General features: G+C 37.3%; 3 protein-coding genes across 3 annotated transcripts; 2 read left to right on the top strand and 1 right to left on the bottom strand.

The window, feature by feature from the left end:
- Positions 1 to 502: 502 nt before the first annotated feature.
- On the top strand, positions 503 to 1,515 carry LOC115701531 (uncharacterized). The gene has a single exon (XM_030629348.2). The coding sequence runs from the start codon at positions 742 to 744 to the stop codon at positions 1,213 to 1,215; it is 474 nt and encodes a 157-aa protein (XP_030485208.2). The 5' UTR covers positions 503 to 741; the 3' UTR covers positions 1,216 to 1,515.
- A 5,150-nt stretch (positions 1,516 to 6,665) lies between these two features.
- Positions 6,666 to 8,402, top strand: LOC115699963 (uncharacterized). Its single transcript, XM_061103418.1, has 5 exons — positions 6,666 to 7,074; positions 7,172 to 7,270; positions 7,313 to 7,348; positions 7,469 to 7,766; positions 8,254 to 8,402. The coding sequence occupies exons 1-5, from the start codon at positions 6,757 to 6,759 to the stop codon at positions 8,400 to 8,402; spliced, it is 900 nt and encodes a 299-aa protein (XP_060959401.1). The 5' UTR covers positions 6,666 to 6,756.
- A 7,156-nt stretch (positions 8,403 to 15,558) lies between these two features.
- Positions 15,559 to 22,403, bottom strand: LOC115699691 (aconitate hydratase, cytoplasmic). The gene is made up of 20 exons (XM_030627215.2): positions 21,731 to 22,403; positions 21,138 to 21,242; positions 20,877 to 21,037; positions 20,634 to 20,726; positions 20,238 to 20,423; positions 19,851 to 20,012; positions 19,538 to 19,682; positions 19,298 to 19,440; positions 19,143 to 19,199; positions 18,924 to 19,003; positions 18,763 to 18,838; positions 18,310 to 18,495; positions 18,098 to 18,165; positions 17,899 to 18,017; positions 17,643 to 17,764; positions 17,210 to 17,308; positions 16,628 to 17,107; positions 16,427 to 16,525; positions 16,080 to 16,322; positions 15,559 to 15,967 (listed from the first exon to the last, which is right to left on the bottom strand). Exons 1-20 carry the CDS (start codon positions 21,993 to 21,995, stop codon positions 15,896 to 15,898), a joined length of 2,961 nt encoding a protein of 986 aa, XP_030483075.2. The 5' UTR covers positions 21,996 to 22,403; the 3' UTR covers positions 15,559 to 15,895.
- Positions 22,404 to 23,030: the final 627 nt, after the last annotated feature.

Below are 23,030 nucleotides of genomic sequence, written 5' to 3'. Positions count from 1 at the left end.
AAGAAAATGGCTTTAATACACTCTACAATATGTATATACCATATAGCTTACTAGCTAGCTTTTGTTTGTCATCATGCTTAATTAAAAGCTCTAGATACTTTGTATTGATTCCGAAAAGATAGTACAAAATTCAACATTTCAAATTTAGTATATATATTTAATACACAATTACTATTATAAGAAATTAATCCCCTTGTTCTATATTATATATCCAATTCCTTTTGTCCTCCGCTGCCTAATAATGATCATGATCAAATATAAACTATTATTGTATACTAAATTTGTCCTTTGTGTTGATTTCTTTAATGGTAATTTATAATTATAGATCTATACACAATTAATATGGTTGACCAAAATTTATCAAACTCATCTTTAATCACAAGCTAACAGACGGCGTAGGCATCAATATATGCATGATATGATGATGATGATGATACGAATCAAACATATTTATATAATCAAATAAATGAAGTATATTACCAAAGAAAGAGACTATGAAGATTGAAGATGCTTTTTAAACCGGTATTGTTGGTTCCTATAGTAAAAGAATCTTCTTCTTTATATTTCATTAATATACATATAAAAACACACACAAACAAACCTTATACCCGGCGCAACAATAGGAAACGTCATGTGCTTTCTCTCTCTCCATACCTATATTTATATGCTTAATGTTTTCACATCATACCCTTCTCATCTCTCTTTCTCTATCTCTCTCTAAGTTTTGGGGTAATTATCATAATGGGAAATTGCATAACAAGTAAGCACCAAATCTCAGGAGAAGATCATGTCCAGTATGATCATGAAGTACAAGACTCATCAGAAACACAGTTGGCACTTAGTACTCCATCAAAGCTTGAAGATTTGAAGAAGCTGGCTAAGAAGAAGAATAGGGTTAGGTTCAAAGTTGAAGAAGAAGAAGAAGATCGTGATGATCAAGATGACGGTGTGTCAAAATGTAGTAGTAGTAGTAGCATTGGTAATATTGATTCTAAAAGTGGGGTTGTGAGAATTAGATTGGTTGTAACTCAACAAGAGTTGAAACAAATATTGAATTATAAGAAGAATAATGATTGTAAGGTGTCTTCATTGGAGCAATTGTTGAGTGAAATGAAGTTGAGTAGAAGAAGTAAGGTTTTGGAAGTTGAAGAAAAAAGTAGTGATAATAATGGTACCTGGAGCCCAGCCTTGGAAACCATTCCAGAAGACCATTAATACTGCTGATGATTAACAACTTTATTTCTCTCTTTCTGATCCATATATATAGCTAGCTAGCTACTCTCTTCTCCCACTTTCATGATGACTTGTATTGGTGTGGCTATTTTAGTCTCTCCCATATCATTTTACTACTTGTTTAATTTGGGTAGAAGTACTAAATTTGTAGTTGATTACTTTGTGCCCTTAATGAATTTTTGTTCTGATTCAAGTTTTTCCATTTGTAATCTGTAATTGTAATTCGTGGTAGAAGTTTCTAGTTGTATATTATCCAATAAAAAAAAATCAATTCAGGTTGAAGTTAATATGCACTAATTTCACTTTATAAAATTTTAGAGAATGTCTTATATAATAAAAAATTATATATATATATATGAAATACTTTTGAATAATGGATATTATATATTGATGATTACAATAAAAATTTAATTATATATAAATATTAAACTATTTTTTTTTTAATAAAACTTATAAGATTTATTAATTAATAAATTCGTTCAAAATAATAGAACGCACTTCACTTCACAGGAACAGTCATCCAGCTGAAGCACACGACCTGTAGAGAAACAAGAGTCTCTTGCCAAGCAATGAGCCAACTTATTTGCAGATCGTTTTACAAAATACAAATCAACAAAAGATAAAGCCAAAAGCAAATTTTAAACATCTTGAACAATAAGACCAAACTGTGAAGGCATAAAAATACCGTTCTGAATCGCTTGGACATACACCAAGCTATCTATTTTCAACATGACTCTATCCCACGAATGAGTTGCAATCCAACTCAACGCTTCTTTAATGCTTATTATCTCAGCAATTTTGGGTTGAACACAACCAATCTTCCCCTTATTGAATGCTTCTACCATAGCACCATGATGATTCCGAGCTACACAACCCATGCCAAAGTGCCCCTCTTGTTCAAATAAAACCCCATCAACATTAACTTTGATCTTGTTTATCTCAGGTGGTGCAATCCAACGCTCAAGATTTCGCCCCCCATCATGCAGCAGAGACAACGAAAGACCCTTCCTTCCTTGAGCAAATTTATACTGATCAAGCATGTTTCTACCTGATGCAACAATATTTGATGCAGACCAACTCTTCTTCTGCCAAACAAATGCATTCCGCGCTCGCCAAATAGCCCAACTCACCACAGCCACTTCCTCCATTTCACCTTCGTGCCCTCTGCTAAAGATCCACAACAACCAGCTGCTGAATGTTGCAGCCACAGTTCCAACGTCGACCATGCTGCGATTCCAAGCAGCTTTAGCAAACTCACACTCCACCAACGCATGTTGAACGGTTTTAGCATGAGCGTTACACAGCGAACAGTCAGCATTAACGGGAACATGACGTTTTTGGAGCTAAAAACAAGTTGGAAGCACACCCGAAGCAGCCCTCCATAAGAAGTTACTGATCTTAGGAGGTATTTGTAACGACCAAAGGCGCTTCCAAAAGTCAGTATTGGCATCACGGCACCAAGTACCTTTAAATTCTTGCAAGAATTTATAAGCACTTTTAACCGAATAATTTCCACAAGTCTCAAGTCTCCAACTCCAACCATCATTAACGGCCAAATCACTAAGCTGAATGGACAAAATAAGATCCTGATCACGTGAAACAAACAAGTCTCTCACAACATCCTCATCCCAAGCGCGAGTGTCAACTTGAAAGAGGCAGCTGACTGATTTATTCATAAGAGCAGGGTGCCTTGTAACGACATAGCTGTTAGAACTTTGTGGAAGCCAAGGATCTGCAAGAATGGATACATTTTTCCCATTAGCGATTGTCCTTTGAGCATAGAAATGTACTAGATCTTTAGCTTCAAGAATACTTCGCCAGATGAAACTAGGATTAAACTATTAAATTTTAATTTAATGGCAAATAATAAAAGATAAATTTAAATTTTTATATTTAATTTAGCTATTTAATTAAAAAATATGTATATCAAAATACATCTTTTTTTACACAATATCAAAAATATATTTGTATACAAATATTTAAATCAAATTCAATTTTTTTAACATAGACTTTTATTTTTTCGTTCAATTCTTTTATGTATATATAAGTGCTAATACAGAATTCTGTTAACAATAGTGAGGCTCTTTAAAATAAAATTAACTATAATGGAAGAAATTAAAATAAATAATAATAAATAATACAAGATAATTTTTATATGATTTTGTAGTTAAATTTACATAGTTCATGAGTTCATATTAATTTTGAGTTATATCTTTACAGAATACAATATTAATTGTATGAAATACTGAATTTTTACTCTTGTTCTTACACAGTGATCTTTTTTTAACTTAAAATTATGTCCCTATTAAAATGACAGTTATTCAATTTTGTTCTTATCTAGATAACTTTTTACGAAATGTGGACAATCTCCACGTTTCGTATTTACAGCATGTGGAATAAATGAATTAACTGCTGGTAATCACCTTTTATCTTTATCTAAAAGCAGTTGTTTCATTTATCTTGTTTGAGGCCCCTCACAAATTATATTTGTTAAATATGTATTCCCATTCCTCAAATGCTTATCTTGGGATGTACGCTTTATTACTTTATTTATTGTAGTTTTTTTTTTTTTTTTTTGAGATAGATCGCCTTTTCCTCATATTCCTCAGTCTTTAAACATACTCACGAGTATGTGGCTCAATGAGTTGCATATTTGAATTTTATCCTCACCTCTTTTTTTTTTTTAATTATAACCAGTTATGAAATATTATGTTTTTTTCGTTTTTACTCAATTTGTTATGAAACTAGTTTTGTTCTTAATTTATGTTTCAGTACTTTAGGAACTAATTTTCTCTTTATTTTTTAATAACTAGTGTGTTATTTATTTTTACTCATTATGTTATAAAACCGTTTCTATTTTAATTATAACTGGTTTGAGTTATTTTGTGTTATTTATTTTTATTCATTATGTTATAGAACTAGTTCTATTTTAATTATAATCAGTTTGAGTTATTCCGTGTTATTTAATTTTATTTATTATGTTATAGAACTAGTTTTATTTTAATTTATATCATGAGACATTTAACTCCTGTCACATTTTCTGACGATGATGACAACTTCAGTAACTTTTTCGATGACTTTTCCGGTAATAATGATTTTTCCAATAACTTCTTCGATAGCAATGATTTTTCTGGTGAAGTTTTCGATGCCGACAACTTTGTGATATTTGCTGTAGAAAACTTTATCAGCTTTATGTATGGTTATTTGTTTGGTTTCTTATATTTTAAATTTTGATTATTTTATATTCTCATATTTTTTGTATTATATTGGAATAATTACATAAGACACCATTTTTTATAAAATAATTACATTTTTACGTTAAAAGAATTTTTTTTTACATTTTTACGGTTTTTCAAAAATAACATGAAATCAACAAGAAAACTACATAAAAGTAACATGAAAATAACAACAAAAAATAACATACATATAACAAAAATCAACAACAAATTAACAAGAGTACAACATAAAAAGACAGTATTTTCTGTAAATAAAATAAAAAAAATCGTAAAAATGTTTAAAATTCCGTAAAACCGTATTTTTGTTGTTTTTATGTTTTTGTGAAATAATCTCTCTTTTCAATAAGATTCCCAACCTAAAAAATTTTATTAGCCCGTAACTTTTAAAAATTAGCATCATTAGTTCTTTTTACTTTTTCTTTGTGTGTTTTTTTTTTTTTTTCTTAAAAAGAATAATGAGTATTTTTCTCCTGAACTTGCACTACCAAATAATATACCTTATGATATGTGGCTTATTAAAAAGTACTCTTAATATAAGGGAAATTTCAATTTTTGACCCTAATAATACAACATATATCAAAATTTATACCCCTTTATAATTTGTACAAATTTATTCCTATAATTTTAAAAGTTTCCTAAAATACCCCCTAAATTAAAAATTCCCTCTCTCAGACGTTCCCTCTCTCTTTCTGACGCTCCCTCTCTCTCTCGCTCTTCACGATCACGAACCCCCCCCCCCACATTTCCCTCTCTCAGACGTTCCCTCTCTCTCTCATTCTCTCTGTTTTCCTCACGAGCACGAACCACAACCCACAAGCCCTCACGAACCCACAACCAACCCGCTCCCACACTCACGAACCCACAAACCAGACTTCCCCTCTCTCTCTCTCTGTTCTCCTCACGAGCACGAACCCACAACCCCTCACGAACCACGACGAGGACGATCCAGGACCACGACGACGACGAAGCACTGAACTTCACTGAAGTGAACCATTGAACCACGAAAAGGTAAGTTTTTTTCTGTTTAAATTTTAGAAATTTCAATGCGAATTTCTGTATGTGCTTCAGATTTTGTGTGTTTTAGATTGTATATGCGAATTTAGATGTCAATAGTTGCATGTTGTATGTGTTGGATATGTTTCAATGGTGTTTTCTGTGTTTTTACTTAGTTGTCGATGAAATGTCGATAGGATGTCGATATGTGTAGGTATCTGGTTATGTGCTTGAACATTGTTGTCGACAGGTTGTCGACGTAATGTCGACTACTTGTCGATGGTTTTACCTTTGTTTTGATATTGTGTATGTCGACGTAATGTCGACTACTTGTCGATGGTTTTACCTTTGTTTTGATATTGTGTAGTTTTGCCCTAGAATGTCGACAATTTGTCGACTGTATGTCGATAGTTTGTCGATAATAAGTTGCAGTTCATTCTTGTGCAAGTTTACTGTTAGGATGTCGACAATTTGTCAACTGTATGTCGACATTTTGTCGATTATAAGTCCCAGTTCATTTTGTTGGTATAATGTCGACGATTTGTCGACTGTGTGTCGATAACTTGTCGATGTTGGTAGTTTGCCACTGCTCTTATGGTAATGTCGATAGAATGTCGATCGTATGTCGACTGTTTATCGACCAGTTATGAATGTTTGTTAATGTCGACAGAATGTCGACATGATGTCGATGTTATGTCGACATTTCTTAACTTTTTTGACATTTAAATTTGTTTGGTCTTTGATTTTTCAGATGGCTCCCAGACTCATTATTCCAGCACCCGAGCATTTCACTGGCCGCGTCACATATAGGGGCACTGGAATTTTTGCAAAAATCAAAGCTCGGTTTGAGGAGTTCAACCTTAACAACACGGCGAAGGAAAGCCGTTTCGGGAGCTTCTGGAATGACGTACCACTGACATTCTCCTCGGTGTTATTTCACCAGCTGATGCTCCACAAAATGAAAGTGGATGCTCAGGAGGAGTTGAGGATGAGGTTTTATGTTGGTCGGAAGGAGGTCCGATTCGGGGTGCTGGAGTTTGCACTCATTACGGGTTTGGACTTCTCCTCGGGGCCAACAGAAGAGGAGAAGGCTGCGCGAGTCGCGCGCTCGGGGTCAGACCGATTGATCAACACATATTTCAACCGGTCTGATACTGTGAAGACAGAAGCACTCCAACTTCCTCACAACCGCCGAACCCGGAAGACTTGTACAAGCTCGGCTTGTGCTTGTTTGTGGAGTCAGTGCTTCTGGGCCGCGAGGCCAACGCGCTGATCACGCCTCACATACTTAGATATGTGGAAGACCTCGAGTTCTTCTTCCGGATTCCTTGGGGGAAGCACTCATTCGCCGGTACTCATGCACTCGCTTCAGAAAGACATGTTGAAACAGAAGGCCAACTACGAGAAGAAGCTGAGTTCGGATGTTCAGCACGAGTGCAAATACACAACATATGGCTTCGCACCTGCAGTCCAATATTGGGCGTACGAGGCCATTTTGGAGGTTGGCAAGAGGTATGGCACGAACCACGGGATTCGGTTCCCCAGGATGCTTAGCTGGACGAGCAAAGGCGATATGGGGAAGAAAGACATCAGCGCATTATTTTCTAGACGGGTATGATTTTCACTTATGTTCTGAATAATTATTTAACATAAATGCTTGTAATAAATGCTAAATGGTTTTATTTTGATATTTTTTAAACCATAAACAGAATCTGGAAGTGGTGAAGGGGCTACTTCCACGGACAGAGGAGGAGGCATTTGTGAGGACAATTTCTTACGATGGTGTGGAGAACCCGGTTGATGATGTTGTGGATGACACGAGAGGCCGAGGCAGTAGTCGGGTACCGTAGACTCAGGTCCCAGACACTCAGGAAAGAGACACTCAGGTACCAATTTTTGGAACTTTTTTTTATGTCTTCATTTTTTATTATTTTTGTTTTGTGATATTTGTTACATTGTGGAATTATCGTATGCTTACCGTATTTTTTTGATATATATTTTTTCAGGCCACTGGTTCAGAACCTCAGCCCAGTGCACCATCTTCATCAGGCGTTCGGGGTGCCGAGTACACTGATTTAGTGGCTCGGTTGGATAGGATCGAGGCTGACACTCAGGGTCTGTATGCTGCTCAGGCCGAGCTGAAGAAGGCATACGAGACCAGCCATGTAGAGCTGAAGGGTGGTCAGAACGTAATTATGGAGCAGCTCAGACACATATTGGCCATGTTGAATCGTCCGCCAACGACAGCTTCGACACGGAGGCCCCAGCAGATCCATCTACCCCACCACCACCGCTTCACCCCCAGTAGAAGAGGATGAGGTCTTCCCCGACGATTACGATCCTTATGAGGGAGCTCCAGCGACTCCGATCGAGGCACAACCTCTTATCCATGTACATGACACCGAGTCGCAGGGTGAGATTCTGTCCATAGAGGCACAACCTGCAGTGGTTAAGAGTCGGAAGAGGAAGAGAAAGCCTCCTGTATGGTTCGGTGACTATACGGAGATGAAGAGGAGACATAGGCCATCTTCGACTTTTGATCCCCTAGAGCCACCGGATGAGAAATTGTTAACCACTTTCCGAAAGTGGTGTGTTGGACTCATTCCGAACCACCGACTTCGGGATTTGAGAAGTGGTGATTACGGTCCAGGATTCTTTTGGGTAATGCTCACACCAAAAGAATGGCTTACAGATGACGTAAGTAAAGTATTTTATAATATTACTTCACTTTTCAACTTTATGTGCAATTAATATATTTTTTTGTCTAACTGACATTTCCCTTTATATGCAGCATATAGATGCAGCAATGCATATGCTGAGGAGGCGACGCACCGACTATCCACTGACATTTCCTCAGAAGGGTATCATTCTCTCCACATTCGTGACCGCCATGATCAGCAGTGCATAGACGAGCCACAAGGGTCCGAGGAAAAACTTTAAATGGGAGGATTATATCCTCGACTACTGCACAGGGTTTCATAAGGTATTGTTTTAGTAAGATTTTAAATGTTAATTGTTTGGGAAGATTATTATGGTTTGTTAATTGTTTCGTTGTTCTCTGTAATTACAGTCCCAAGTCTTTGAGAGATGGAGGGGTAACGAGTTTATTTACTTCGTTCTGCACCTTCCCACGGCAAGACACTGGGTCACAGTTGAAGTCGACATAGAGCTGTGGAAAATTAATGTCTACGACTGTGATTCCAACGTCTGTCATTGGACCGCCTTGGAACCCATCATGAAGGTTTGGGCGTAACCGCCGCCCTCGCTACTCCTTGCAACCGGGAATTTCCACATAACAACCAGATCATGGCGTTAGCTAACTGTGAGATCACGGTGCTTCCAAAATTGCACGCGACTCGAGCCACTCACGACTTAGTTCCGAAGTCAGCAACTGTGCACATAGCGATAAAAAAGTACTATAGTATTAAAATATGTTTTACGTTAGACTGACTTTACATTTTTTTTTGCATTTAGTGGTGATTGTGGCGTGTATTGCATTGAGTATGTGGAGCATCTCATGATGCAGCGTGGATTGACCGATGTGACGCCAGACCGGATAGCCATGTTTCGTCAACGGTGGTGTGTCGATTTATTTTACCAAAATGTCGCCGATTATATGTGTAATTATTGGGACATTGTATATTTTGTGTAATTAACATTACGATTATGTATATATAGATTTTCTTTTCGTTCAAATTTTGATAATTATACGTGGTTTCAAATATAAAATATCAACATTATTCAACAAAAATAACTATTAAACCTAAAAATAATTAAAATATTTGAAAAATATTCAACCTCAACAAAAATAACTATGACAAAATATGCATCATTACAATATATCAAATTTCCCAACGAATACGTACAAGACGCCTCAGATGCGGGCTTTGCATGTTGCTCTGTTGTGGCCTGAAGCACCACGGCGAGCTGCGGTTTCGTGGTACGGAACCTTTTTATCACCGGACGGGAAACGGTTCTCCCGTCTTCTTCCAAAGCCGTTGCTTTTTCTTGGACGACCTACGGGCTTCTTTTCCACAGTACCCCAACTTTCATATTCTTGATGTGTTCTCGGAGAACCCAATCATCCTCGTCACCGGCGAGATTGATTGTATCATCGTAAATCTTCCTCCACGTTTCTTTTGAATAATAAGGTGAGCAAAGCGTGTACACACTTGTGTTCGTTTTCAATGCCGCGCACATGCATGAAGGCAAGGGAGTTTCAATAACGTAAACACGCCGCAGTGCATGTTCTTTCAACTAGATTCACATCACCACCTCTTTCACCGTTAGGTCCCCTACCAACGTTATACAAATTGGCTCCATTTCGTTGGACGCGCCTGTACCTTGCATTTTCATGAATTTTTGCCAAGTTTTTTTCGAAGAGCGTGGCCAAAGGGGTGGCACATTTGTCAGCATTTTCGAGGCGATCAGCGAACCACGATTGGAGTGTGAACTCGATAAATTCAACCAAAGTAGTTATTGGATATTTCCCGAACTCTTCGTGACACTATTGAAGCTTTCGGCGGCGTTGCTCGTCATGATGTTGTATCTATCGCCCAAACAATAAGGGTGAGCCCACTTCTCAAACCCTATACTCTCCACATATGCAACGATGGCCGGATTCATCTTTCTAAGCTTCTCGAACTCTCTATCGCATTCGGTCTTCGACCATGCGTAAGCAACATTATATATTTGGTTGTGAAAAGCATCGGCCTTGAATTTGGCGTTCACGATCATAACAATGTGGTGATAGCATGCACAGTGGACTGCTTCGGGAAAAACGAGTTCAACAGCATGATCGATGCTTTGATGCCTATCTGACACAAACACTAAGTTCTCAACCACGCCAATTGCTACCCTCAACTTCTGTAAGAAATACGTCCAGAGTCGTTATTCTCACCGTCAACGATACCATAAGCAACCGGCAACAATTGGTTGTTCGCATCGTATGCCACAAAGAACTAACATTATACCGCCGTACTTCGTCTTCAAGAAGGTGCCATCGATACTCAAAACAGACGACAAAAAGAAAAGCCCCTTCTACATGCACCGAGTGATATAAAACAAGATTTGAACCGCTCATCCTCTAAGTACAAGTCAGTAATGGTACCTGGATTCTTCTGTTCCAGCATGTACAAGTACCCAGGAAGCTTCATGTATGAAAACTCAGGCGTACCCCTAGCATACGTAAGTCCCATCTCCCTGCACCTCCACGCCTTCACATAACTCATACTGATACCGTAGTTGTCAAACATGTCCCTCTGTATGTCTTTAGCCTTGTACTTAGTTCCGTCTTGGGTGTACTTCCCCTTAATAAGGTGGCCAACTACCCATGGTGCTGCTTGACGGTGATCTGAACGTCTCGCATTCAAGTTACATGTGTGTTCATTATGAAATACAGTGACCTCAAAGTTGTCAGAATGCATCTTCTTCCTCCCCCTCAATCTCCATTTACAATCTGGAGCCTTGCATGTAACGTACAACACATCAGGGGATGACTTCTTCACCATCCACTCGAAATTGTTATTAAGGGCAAACCTACCCACAACTTGTCTCAATTCTTCCTTGTTTTCATAAAAATTACCAAGCTCTATCACCCCTGCTTCCTTACTTTGTAAACAAGTAGTTAGCTCATGATTTTCCATTATATCTTCCTTTGTCCACATGGGAGCTTTGAACTTGGTACAAACTTCGAAAGAGGAGAACGTTGAGAAGGTTGCATGACGAGCATGTTCTTCAGTTCTGCCTGGTCGACTACTGCTAGTTCCAGGTGTAGTGCGATTTTCACTACGAGGTTGTCGTTCTCGCTGTGTACCTTGGTTACTCGGTACACACTCTAACCTCAACAATGGTCCCTCTACGGGTTCATCGACTGCTAAATCATGGTCATCGTCCATATTCAAATCTACAATAGGATCATTATTGTAGAAGGGTGTATCGAACTCTTCAAACTGATGAAATCCTGTCGCTTCTTGTTCTTGCCCTACATTGGTCGGAACATCAAAATTGGTCGGAACCTCTAAATTGGTCGGAACCTCTAAATTGGTCGGAACCTCTAAATTGGTCGGAACCTCCTCATTCACACCAATCCCAACATCTGTTTCGGGAACGCAAGACCCTACCACACTCCGAGGGAGAGGATTAGTAGGCGGCGTAGGCTCCGAATTCCCAACTTTTCTCACCTTGGTCACGAATAATGGCATAAACTCTGTATTTGACATTGTTGCCCTCATCTCTAAAAACGTTCTCAGTTGGCGTTCTCTCTTAATAACCTCTGGCGCAACCATTTTCCCCTTCATGTACAAGGAACAAATCTCCAACTTTAAATCATACGCTACCGGATCAACTTCCAACTCTTCATATAAAATTTGTCGCAGTTCTTGTAGGGTTGTCTCGGTTGTAACTGTCAACGTCAAGCTGCTATTTGCTTTGTAGATCCAATTATAATTCTCACATAACCAAACACCATCGTACGATACAACAAGGAACACTTTGTCTCCTGCAATTGCAAACCAAAAAAACAAGGTCAGTAAAGGAAAAAACACCAAAAAAAAATAAAAATCGACATCCCATCGATATCAATAGACATAATGTCGAGAAGCACAACACCAGAAATTAGGGCACTGATTGTCGACATTGTGTCGACATATTATCGACATACAATCGACAATAACAACAACCATGCTCGTCATCGACATAATATCGACATATCATCGACATTCAATCGACAATTAAAAACGGTTGCACATTAAATGTTAATAAATTTTACATACGTTCCCAACAACCCTTCCCAACTGAAACGTTGCATGTCAGACACGTGTCATATCGACATGAAGTCGACATGATGTCGACATGTCGTCGACAATTAAAAACGGTTGCACATTAAATGTTAATAAATTCCAACAACCCTTCCCAACTGAAACGTTGCATGTCAGACACGTGTACTATCGACATGAAGTCGACATGAAGTCGACATGTCGTCGACAAATGTGTTAGCAGTGACACTAAATTGACATGTTGTCGATAAGATGTCGACATAGTATCGACATTTTGTCGATAAATACGCCATTTCATGCGTTTTTCCCTGTACAGTTACGCATTTAATGACCATTAAATTTTCATACATTCCCAACATTTTTACTGCTCTATAAAAGCAAAGGGAAATCAATTTCATAAGTGCTCTTGTATTCTACCTATCTCTTACTCTTAAAAATTTTCTCTTATTCTCTTAAGTTTGAAATATGGCCCCAAGGAAGAACGGCAAATTCCCCATCCTAACTCCTGAGGAGCTGAAGCAGGAGGAGGATGTTGGCATAGTTACTCCTGCAATGCAGAAAGTTTTGGACGCCGCTCGAGCTTTCGAAAGAGAGCGAAACGGTAACGAGTTCAGGTTCATGCAACTTGAACGAGAATTTGCAAAAACTGGTGAATGGCCGGCTCCACCACCTGGGTTCCCCGAAGGATGCCGTCGTTGCAAACTGGGCATCTTCAACGGTAAACCGGTGAAGCCTGGAACATTATGCAAGTATTGCAAGGCTCACCCACAAGCCAAAGAATTTAAAAAAAAATAATTTCTTATGTTATGATTTGTGGGTTTTATTTAATGTTTTTTTTTTAATTTTTATGAACTTTTATTTTCTGTTTTTTTTTTTATGTTTTTTTTTTGTTATTTTTAATGAAGTTTATTTTCTGTCAATGTTATGTTATGTTTTATCTACGGTATTTTTCCATTGCATCGATATTTTGTCGACATCATGTCGACAAAATATCGACAACTTCTAAAAACAACAAAAATGCTTGTTGTCGACATTCTGTCGACAAACAAGTCGACAAAATGTCGACAAATAGTTAATCCCAAAAGTTGGTTGCATGATGTCGACAACATGTCGACATAAAGTCGACATAACGTCGATAATGGTCGTCACTGACCTTTCCTCTATAATCATCGACAAACCATCGACATATCATCGACATATCATCGATAACACTGGAAAACCCAGAAATCGACTGAAAACCAGATCTGCCAGATCTCAACAATTTCAGACCAAAAACAAAGCGCTCCAACAATAAACACACGTATAACAATTTTAAACTACATAAAGTCAAACAAAATGCTTAAAATGCAACTTACCCATTATAATGGTGTAAGATTCTTGAGTGATGTTGTATTGTGCTTCGGTTTTCCACCAACACCCACCGAGAAAACAACCATGCAACAGCAAATAATTACGTGTGGGACGGATTTCAGCTTCGGTTTTTCATAAATTTTTCAATTTTTTCCTAGAGAGAGAGAGTGGTGCACGAGAGAGAGAGGGAAGAGGGAAGAGAGAGAGAGAGAAATACACTTTCAGATTTTAGCTTTTTTTTTTTTTTTTTTTAAAAAAAAAAGGGTAAAATGGGAAGTTCATGTAATTAATGGACTAAATTTGTACAAATTATAAAGGGGTATAAATTTTGATATAGGTTGTATTATTAGGGTCAAAAATTGAAATTTCCCTAATATAATACAGTTATAAATTTGCACCTTTTGCTAAATTTTGTAACATTTAACCATTTAATTGGTGATGAAGCTTTATAAAAATTGGTGGTGAAGCTTTATGAAAATTAGACCAATAAATTAGCTACAGCCAGCATTTCCTATCTCTAGGAAATATGAATATATATGAATTAACAAATGGAGAAAAACTGATAATAACAACATTAATGACAGTTGATAAAAAAAACACCATTAATGACATAAAAATCCATGAAATAATTAGATTTCTATATTAGAGCCATCAAATTGCTATCTAAATTCTAAAGTAATGAATTAATAATAATCTAAAAATGAGGTAAAAAAATATACATGAATATTTGTCACCAAAAGTTAACTACTTGCAACCTGTGTGTTATATTACATAATTTTTATAAAACATCTTTAATTATTTTCACTTTTTTTTTTTTGAACATGAGAACAATTTCCTTGATCAAGAGGTTAAACCTCAAATACCTAAAGAGAAACAATATACATGCAGTATTTTTAATGGTGCAATATGCGCATTCTCAATCTTATAGTATTAAAAGCTTCTCAGATTTAACCTTTGTCACATAAATAGGCCACTAAATCAGTGACATGAACCAAGTGACATGAACCAATTGTGACAAAGAAACTAACACCACCATACTATCAAAGATAGATGATGAAAACTCCACACAAACAGGTGGACTAAATAAACCCATAACAATGGGACTCTTATTGAAAACATAAAAAAAAATAAAGAACATAGGAGATCCATAACCCAAATCCTTGGCCAACCCCTTCAATCTTGAAACACTACCATATTGATGGACGATTTCTTTATGAAACCCCCCCAAAACATAGTCTCGGTCCCCAGCCCGAGAAGACCCAATACAAGAGCCCACTCCGAATTCAAACAGAACTACACTACCATTGACCTTGCAAGAATTCACACCATTCACACCACCACTCCGAATCTGATAGCGCCACCCCCAATTGGAAGCACAAAACCTTAAAAAGATCATCAAATCTTCGATAGAGTCATATAACCCGTCGAAGAAAGCCTACAAACGGTTGAAACAAAAAATGAAGAGAAAAAAATCATAGCAACCCGAGAAAAGTGCACAAACACAAACACTCATACCCAACCATAGCCACACCAAAGCACGAGGGTCGGCGAAGCCCTAGTCGGAAAATCAAAGGTGGAACTTGCAGCTAGTCGCTAGAGAAAAAAAAAAAGAAAAAGATATCCTAAGAAAGGAAAAGTTTTCTATTATTTCACCTCCTATTGATTGGGGTAAGAGTCTTTGTCTATAATTTTATTTTTCTTTCAAAAATCTCTTCTTCTATTTATACATTCCCTTTCCCATGCTTTATTCCTGTCACCTGTTTTGAGCCACGTATTATTATTTTTCTTTCTTATCTCTTCTCTATCTTCTTTGTGAATACATACAAAGAACCAGCTCCGATGAATATTGAGAATTACCAAAGCTGATAAAATTAGATTATTGATTTGATGTCCCCCGATCATAAATATATATATTAATCTACTTATGTTTGAAATCTTTTAAGTTTGTATTCTTTTATCAAGGCAAACAATGATATTTATCAGCGTCCATGTATGTATGTACTAAGCATTGTGGCATAAAATTATTACAATGATTGATCGTGTGTTGACCTTGCGAACCACCACAAGTTATAAATTAAAATATACGAAAAAAAATGCTTGAGAACAAACAAGCAATCATGGACAAGAGGAAAAGAAATATATAGCAACAAAAACAAATTTCTCCCTTGTTGACAGACTCTCTCATGCCTGCACACCCTACAAAATGTCAAACGGAAGAAAGAAAAATAATCCGAAATGGGACTTTCCCCCCCATTATTTTAAAAATGGCACCCTTTATTTTCTTCTTTTTGTGATCGTCCTCATTCCTTACTGCTGATTAATCAGGTTCCTTATCACATATGGCAGGATGCCTCCGTGGTTGAAATAAGCCAACTCCACCTGCAAAAATAATCAGAAGAATTCCATCACCAACCGAAAAAGTGCCCAAAACCAAATGAAGCCAGACAATGGGAATAGAACTGTAAGAAAAAGGGGTGAGCATTGAAAGTACCTCTGTGTCAAATCGCGCCTTACAGGTGAAAGATTTCCCAGTGTCAGTTGTGACAGTCACATCTTGACCAGGCTTAATCTCACTAATATTGCTTGGTAAATCGATGGTGTAACGTTCATGGCCGGTCAATCCTAGTGTCTCTGCATCCTCACCAGACTTGAAACAAAGTGGAATAATACCCATTCCGACCAAATTACTGCGATGAATTCTCTCAAAACTTTTAGCAATCACTGCTTTGACTCCCTGTCATGTACCAAATTTATGCAATAAGATAAGTCGATAAAAACTAACCAATACTTTAAGAAACTTATCAAACTTGTAGACTTGCAGTAATAGAAACAACTCACCAAAAGCATTGGGCCCTTGGCAGCCCAATCCCTAGAGCTTCCACTTCCATACTCAGCACCAGCAATAACAATAGTGGCCTGCCCAGCAGATTTGTACCTCTGTAGAAGCAAATAGAAGGCAAACGTATAGTGATTAACCATACTTGGAAATTATTTGGGCAGAGACATAGTCTTCATCACAAAAGGACAGAAAACACCTACCATTGCAGCATCAAACACAAAAAGCTTTTCTCCTGTAGGAACGTGAACTGTTTTTGGACCCACTTCACCATTCAAAAGCTTGTTAACAAGGCGGATATTTGCAAAAGTACCCCTTGCCATCACTTCATCATTGCCACGACGACTTCCGTAAGAATTGAAGTCCTTACGATCCACACCGCGCTCCATAAGGTACTTTGCAGCAGGACTATCCTTGTTGATACTTCCTGCTGGAGAAATATGGTCTGTTGTAATACTGTCCCCGAAATTCAGCAGACAGTAGGCATCTTTCACTCCATGAGCGCCAGGAGGATCCATGGTCATACTTTTAAAGTATGGGGGTTCGTGAATATAGGTTGAGTTAGAGTCCCAAGAATAAAGTGTAGAAGATGGAACAGACAGCTGATTCCACATTGCATTTCCTTTTGTAATAGCTTCATAAGTACTCTTGAACATTTCTGGCAACACACTGGATTGCACAGCCTAAAGAAGTATGACATACATTTATTTGTATCAGGCAATAGGTAACTTCACAACAATAATCTAAGCACATCATCACATGCAAGCATGAAAATTTTATTCTACCTCCGCAATTTCTTCTGTTGATGGCCAGATGTCTCTGAAAAAGACATCCTTACCATCCTTTCCTTTTCCAATTGGCTCTTTCTCGAAATCAATGTTCACCTGTTGACAAAATTTTATAAGTTATCTAATGTGCATGAAATAAAACATTGCAACAAGAGATTAAGAAGAGCCAAAATAATTGCCAGAACATATAATATTTACTCCTAAAATCATGTGGAAAAAATAATCTCTGGAAGAGACTAAAGCAAGCCCAAACTAAAGGTTTTGTGGCCCTTAATTTCATGCAAGGACAACCTCCATAAAACAGAGTCCATTATGTGAACATCACATCTTCTTTTCAATAACATACAAGTTTTATTTATTTATTCTATTTAGAGGGGGGCAGAGGGGACTGAAATAATCAAGATTTCATTTTAAGGGGAAGATTGTATACCGTGCCAGCAAGGGCATAGGCAACCACTAAAGGAGGTGAGGCGAGGTAGTTGGCCCTTGTCAAGGGGTGAACACGACCCTCAAAGTTTCTATTCCCAGACAGCACAGCAGCTGCTACAATGTCTGCATAAGAATCAAAGAAACAATAAATTAGCAATTGAACTTTGGGATAAAGGATTTACATATGCACAAAACTAAATCAATACTTTCCCCTTTTTATGGTCTGAACTCAATAAAAGGCAGAATTAAAACATTACCGTTGTCAGCAATGGCAGAAGAAACTGATTCATCTAAGTCCCCTGAATTTCCAATACAGGTTGTGCAGCCATAACCAACAATATTGAAGCCCTGTTCATTTAAATATTTCTGCAGGCCACTGCAACAAGCAAATAAAATTTAGTGGACATTCTCGTCTGCAGAGAAGAAATAAATTGGTTAATCCTATGGTAAAATTACCTCTGCAGTAAATATTTTGTGGCAACACCAGAACCTGGGGCAAGACTCGTTTTAACCCATGGCTTGACCTGATCGTCATTTGTAAGCCCTCAGTTAATTAACTCTTGTTTGAAGAGGAAATAAAATATCAAGTAGAAACACTAGGCAAACATAAAAGAACAGCTGTGATTGAAGAAACTAATGAGCAGGTAATCATTAGAACACTGCCCTACCTTCAAGCCAAGTTCACTAGCTTTCTTTGAAACAAGGGCAGCTCCAAGCATGACACTTGGGTTTGATGTGTTGGTGCAGCTTGTAATTGCAGCAATCACAACACTTCCATGCTTAAGCTCTGCTGGTTGTCCGTGAAATGAAAAATTAGCCACTTTGTCTTGTGTTTCTTTCGGTACAGCAAATCCCTGCATTATGTCAGGTAATCAGGAAAAAAAGTAGACGAGATTATATTGAAACAAATTCATAGTAACTATGCAGAAACAATAAGTGTTTTTTCATTTTCCATCTCCTGGATTGGTAATCTAAATACTTATTTTCCAGTCCTCATCTGTGTAAACATAGCCTAGATAAATTGATTCTGGGGACTGATGTATCGCAAATACCATAACTCTCGGGAAATCAATTAAAACAGTAAAAAATGAATCGAGGTAGCACAAAGTTTTACTACTAACCTTGAACCCAACTTTGTTATCAAGACAAGCATGCCAATCAGCTTTCATTTCTTTCAAAGCCACACGATCATGAGGCCTGTTAAGGATAATGGTTAAGACATGAATATATAACACGTCTGTGTGCTTTAAGAGCTAAATAGTTGTGCAGTGGGATCACATACCTCTTTGGTCCCGAAACACATGGCTCGACATCCGACAGATTCAATTGTAGGTAAGATGAGTACACTCTATCTTGTTGAGGCTGAAATTATAATGTTACGGTAGTTGTGTTACAGACAAAAAAAAAATATTGGTTTGTAAAGTATAATTTTATATTTGAGAAAGTTGCGCTGCATAATTGATCAACAAATAAGAAAAAGTGGCTTATGAAACTATATTACCTCATTATAGTCAACAAAAAGATTATTTGCCCTCAGATAAGCTTCAACCATTGCAACCTACATAAAAACGAAAGACAGGTTCACCACTGATTTATAAATACTAAATAAAGAGAAGATTGCATATTTTGAAATTTATGCTCTGGTAAAATACTCACAGTCTCATCACTTCTACAAGTCAATTTGAGGTACTGCAAAGTAACCTTATCAACAGGGAAGAATCCCATGGTTGCACCATACTCAGGAGACATGTTGGCAATGGTGGCTCTGTCAGCTAGTGATAATTCACTCATACCATCACCTACAGGCACATAAAATCATGAAAACTTTAGATCAGGCTATGTATAAAGGAAAGAAAATGTAATTTTCACAAACTGGAATCAAGTTTACCAAATTACCATAAAATTCAACAAATTTGCCAACCACTCCATGCTTCCTCAGCATTTGTGTTACAGTTAACACCAAATCAGTCGCCGTAACTCCATTGTTCAATTTACCAGATAATTTGAACCCAACAACACCAGGCAAGACCATGCTCATGGGCTATCAATCAAAGCACGTAAAATATTAGGGTCATTTGAAAAAAGAAAAGAGAAAAAAAAGTCTGTACACACAATTAGAAAATGTGATTTTGCAGTTGTACTAAAACTCAATATCAATCTATAATAAATGCAAACAGCAAAAATAGCTATTATACCAACAATTCATTACCTGACCAAGCATTGCAGCCTCTGCTTCAATACCTCCGACTCCCCAACCAGCAACTCCCAGCCCATCAATCATGGTTGTATGGGAATCAGTTCCAACAACACTGTCTGGGTAGAGTAGGCCATCAGTGTTGAAGACGACACGTGCAAGGTATTCAAGGTTAACCTGAATTACACCAAGTTATCTCTGAGTCAAGTCTAAAAACAGCTAATCAAATAGAGCATGAAAATTATCATGTTACCTCAAGTTTACTCTTCAGACAAATAATATGGTAAAAAGAAAAAATAAAATGCAGAAGCGGGTGAAACAACAAATATATATTGCTGTAAGTTACAAAAAGAAAAAACTGTATGCCAGGTTTTTAGAAGCTTATCATCTAAAGTACTTTACCTGATGCACGATACCGGAACCAGGTGGAACAACAAGCATGTTCTGGAAAGCGGTCGACCCCCATTTGAGAAAAGCAAATCTCTCCTTGTTTCTCTGGAACTCAAGCTCCATATTGGCCTGCACTGCATTTTCCGATCTTGCAACATCAACTTGAACTGAATGATCAATGACGAGATCCACAGGAACCTGAATGAATGGATAAGGTGGGACATGATATAGTATGAAAAAAGAAGAGCATATAACAAATCAAAATGACAAACGAGAGGTGACATGTTTAGCCAATGGTTCAACTGCCATAAATAATAAGATGAGTTTCTAATTTACAAATAATTCGTTTAAATGGCATATAATGTGCATGGAGATATTTAAGAAAATAAAAGAGCTACAATTTCATACCAAAGGGTTGATCTTGTTCGAATCACTGCCAAGTTTATTCATGGCATCACGCATACATGCAAGGTCAACCACAGCTGGAACACCGGTAAAATCCTGGAAATATAAGAAAATCAAGGACAGCATTAGTGGGGGAGAAAACAAACGTAGAAAAAAAAAAGATTCAGTGCTCTAATCCGTGATCCAAGCCATGAAGAAGAAACGACAAAGGTTAAAGTATGTTGAAGTATTGAATTCATACTATACCTGTAAGAGGACACGGGCAGGCTTAAAAGGAATTTCGACTTGCTTCGGTGCACTATTCTCCCAATCAATGATTTTCTCAACATCTTCCTTTTTGACTTGGAAGTTGTCACAGTTTCGAATAGCTGATTCCAGAAGAATTCTAATAGAGTAGGGCAGCTTATCTGTCAGTTTTCATGTCAAAATTAAACTAATGTTAGAAAACATTTTAGATGATAAAAGGAGAACTGAACATATTTCAGGAATAAGTGTTAGACTTATTACCAATCCTTGGATCGTTCAAAGAAGGAAGACTGTAGAACTTTCCGAATTCACCACCCCCAGGCTTGGGAAGACTGGTCAGGTTTGCCTTGAAAGGATTTTCAGAAGCTGATACAGAGAAGATGAAAATCATAACATAAATTTTTCAGCTCAATAACTCTTGACTGATATTTTCCTCAAGGAACATTATAACAAGTCATTTCCATTAACTGATTATAAATATTATGCGATTCACAAGCTGAGTTTTAGCAAAATTTGCAATCCATACAGCTATAACTGAAGAATTTTATAAACATGTATACATACACATAAAATTGCATATAAGTCTGAAAAAACACACTCCGTTTCCAATTTAAAAATTTACGACATTAAATTAAATCTATGCGAAATGAATAGTAGAACAGCTAGCTTTGGGATCAGAATTCAGAACAGGACATAGAAAGATTCAAAAATACGAAATCGTAGTAATATTTAAATATACATATATACAGATTCATAAATAATCATATCTAAGGTCAAAATATATACGTAAATGAAAGACGGTCAACTGTACAAAAAGTCAATATCCGAGAAACAATGAATAGGAGATAGAGTACCCATGGTAGCAATCTTGCGCTGAAATTGTTCAATCACAGGAGCGACAGCCCTGATCTGAGAGCGGAGAGTGTAAGGAGAACGCCAATGAACGCCGTGGCTCCAGCGAGGAAGTGAACGAAACGCAGATGAGGAGCTAAGCGATCGGTGAACAGATGAAGTAGAAGAAGGTTTGGGAATCGAGGACGAAAAGGCTCGAGAGAAAAGCCCGGTAGCCCTAGAAGCTCTGATGAGCGAAGAGGATGAGGATGAGGCCATTATATACATAACAATGATTCACACATTCATACACAAAACAACAAGAACAGATTTAGAGATAACGATTACTGGATTGATTGATCGATTGCTTTGATCAAGAAGATAAGAGAGAAAAAGAAGGAAACAGTAATGGAGGAGAAGAGAAGGAAGAGGAGCTCAGCAAACAAACGACCTTTTTGTTTTTATATTTCGGTGTTTTTTTTTACTGAATGAGTCGCAGAGGCGTGTGGTGATGGTGAGTGAGTTTAAGCTGAAATTGGGGTCCTAGGGCTGCGTGCCCTTTCTCTTGGGCTTCTAGAGAGTCGATTATTATTTTTTTCTTTTTCTTTTGGCTTGGCTTTTCGATGGAAGATGGAAAATGGGATTAAGCGGTGGATGGAGACTGGAGAGGAGAGCTTCTTTGGACAAAACTCCTCTGAGGTGAGTTGCAGCTGCTTATAAGGTGTGGTAGCCAATCAAGGGTTACTATGGTGCCCTAGGCTTGTTTTGTCGGGCCCATAAAGGCCCACCCTATCAATCCCCGTAATGCTAATGTAATATGAAATTTAATGCTAATGTAATGTCAATTATTGGTGTCTAATGTCAACCATAACTTTGCCAATATAAAATTGTTATTGTCCGTACTTAAATAATTTTACTTATTATTAATTTATATGATAATTTTTTAAAGTTTTTCTTATGAAATTTTATTGCTTTTTTGGTTAGATTAAAATGGGCTTAATGTTTTATTTTGGTTTAAGAATAAATCAGATATAATAATTATGCTCTCACCAATTTTGTTCACCATGGGCAGTGTTAAAACTATTGGTGTGGTTGGTATGTCAATACTTTTCTTCAAATGTTATTGGGATACGGTTGGTGAGGATTTCTATGCTTCAATTGGGGATTTCTTCGGTTCGAGTATGATGCATAAGGAGATCAACTCGACTAATGTGATGCTTATTCTGAAGGTCCTAAATCCCCAGAAGGTGTCCAGTTCAGGCCTATACCCTTGTGCAATGTCATTTATAAAGTGCTCTCTAAGATTATTGCTAATCGAATGAA

Source organism: Cannabis sativa, chromosome 8 (genome assembly GCF_029168945.1).
Source record: "Cannabis sativa cultivar Pink pepper isolate KNU-18-1 chromosome 8, ASM2916894v1, whole genome shotgun sequence".
Lineage (NCBI taxonomy): Eukaryota > Viridiplantae > Streptophyta > Magnoliopsida > Rosales > Cannabaceae > Cannabis > Cannabis sativa.
This window is presented reverse-complemented; position numbering and strand designations above follow the sequence as displayed.

What these genes read in the sequence shown, in the direction of transcription:
- LOC115701531 (XM_030629348.2), top strand. Translation starts at nt 742, where the DNA reads ATGGGAAATTGCATAACAAGTAAGCACCAAATCTCAGGAGAAGATCAT.
- LOC115699963 (XM_061103418.1), top strand. Translation starts at nt 6,757, where the DNA reads ATGTGGAAGACCTCGAGTTCTTCTTCCGGATTCCTTGGGGGAAGCACT. An exon ending in CTCAGGAAAGAGACACTCAG is followed by an intron (nt 7,349 to 7,468) that starts GTACCAATTTTT and finishes ATATTTTTTCAG; the next exon opens with GCCACTGGTTCAGAACCTCA. An exon ending in CCACCACCGCTTCACCCCCA is followed by an intron (nt 7,767 to 8,253) that starts GTAGAAGAGGAT and finishes CTTTATATGCAG; the next exon opens with CATATAGATGCAGCAATGCA.
- LOC115699691 (XM_030627215.2), bottom strand. Translation starts at nt 21,995, where the DNA reads ATGTATATAATGGCCTCATCCTCATCCTCTTCGCTCATCAGAGCTTCT. An exon ending in TTTTTGTTGACTATAATGAG is followed by an intron (nt 19,004 to 19,142) that starts GTAATATAGTTT and finishes TTATAATTTCAG; the next exon opens with CCTCAACAAGATAGAGTGTA. An exon ending in ATAACAAAGTTGGGTTCAAG is followed by an intron (nt 18,496 to 18,762) that starts GTTAGTAGTAAA and finishes GACATAATGCAG; the next exon opens with GGATTTGCTGTACCGAAAGA.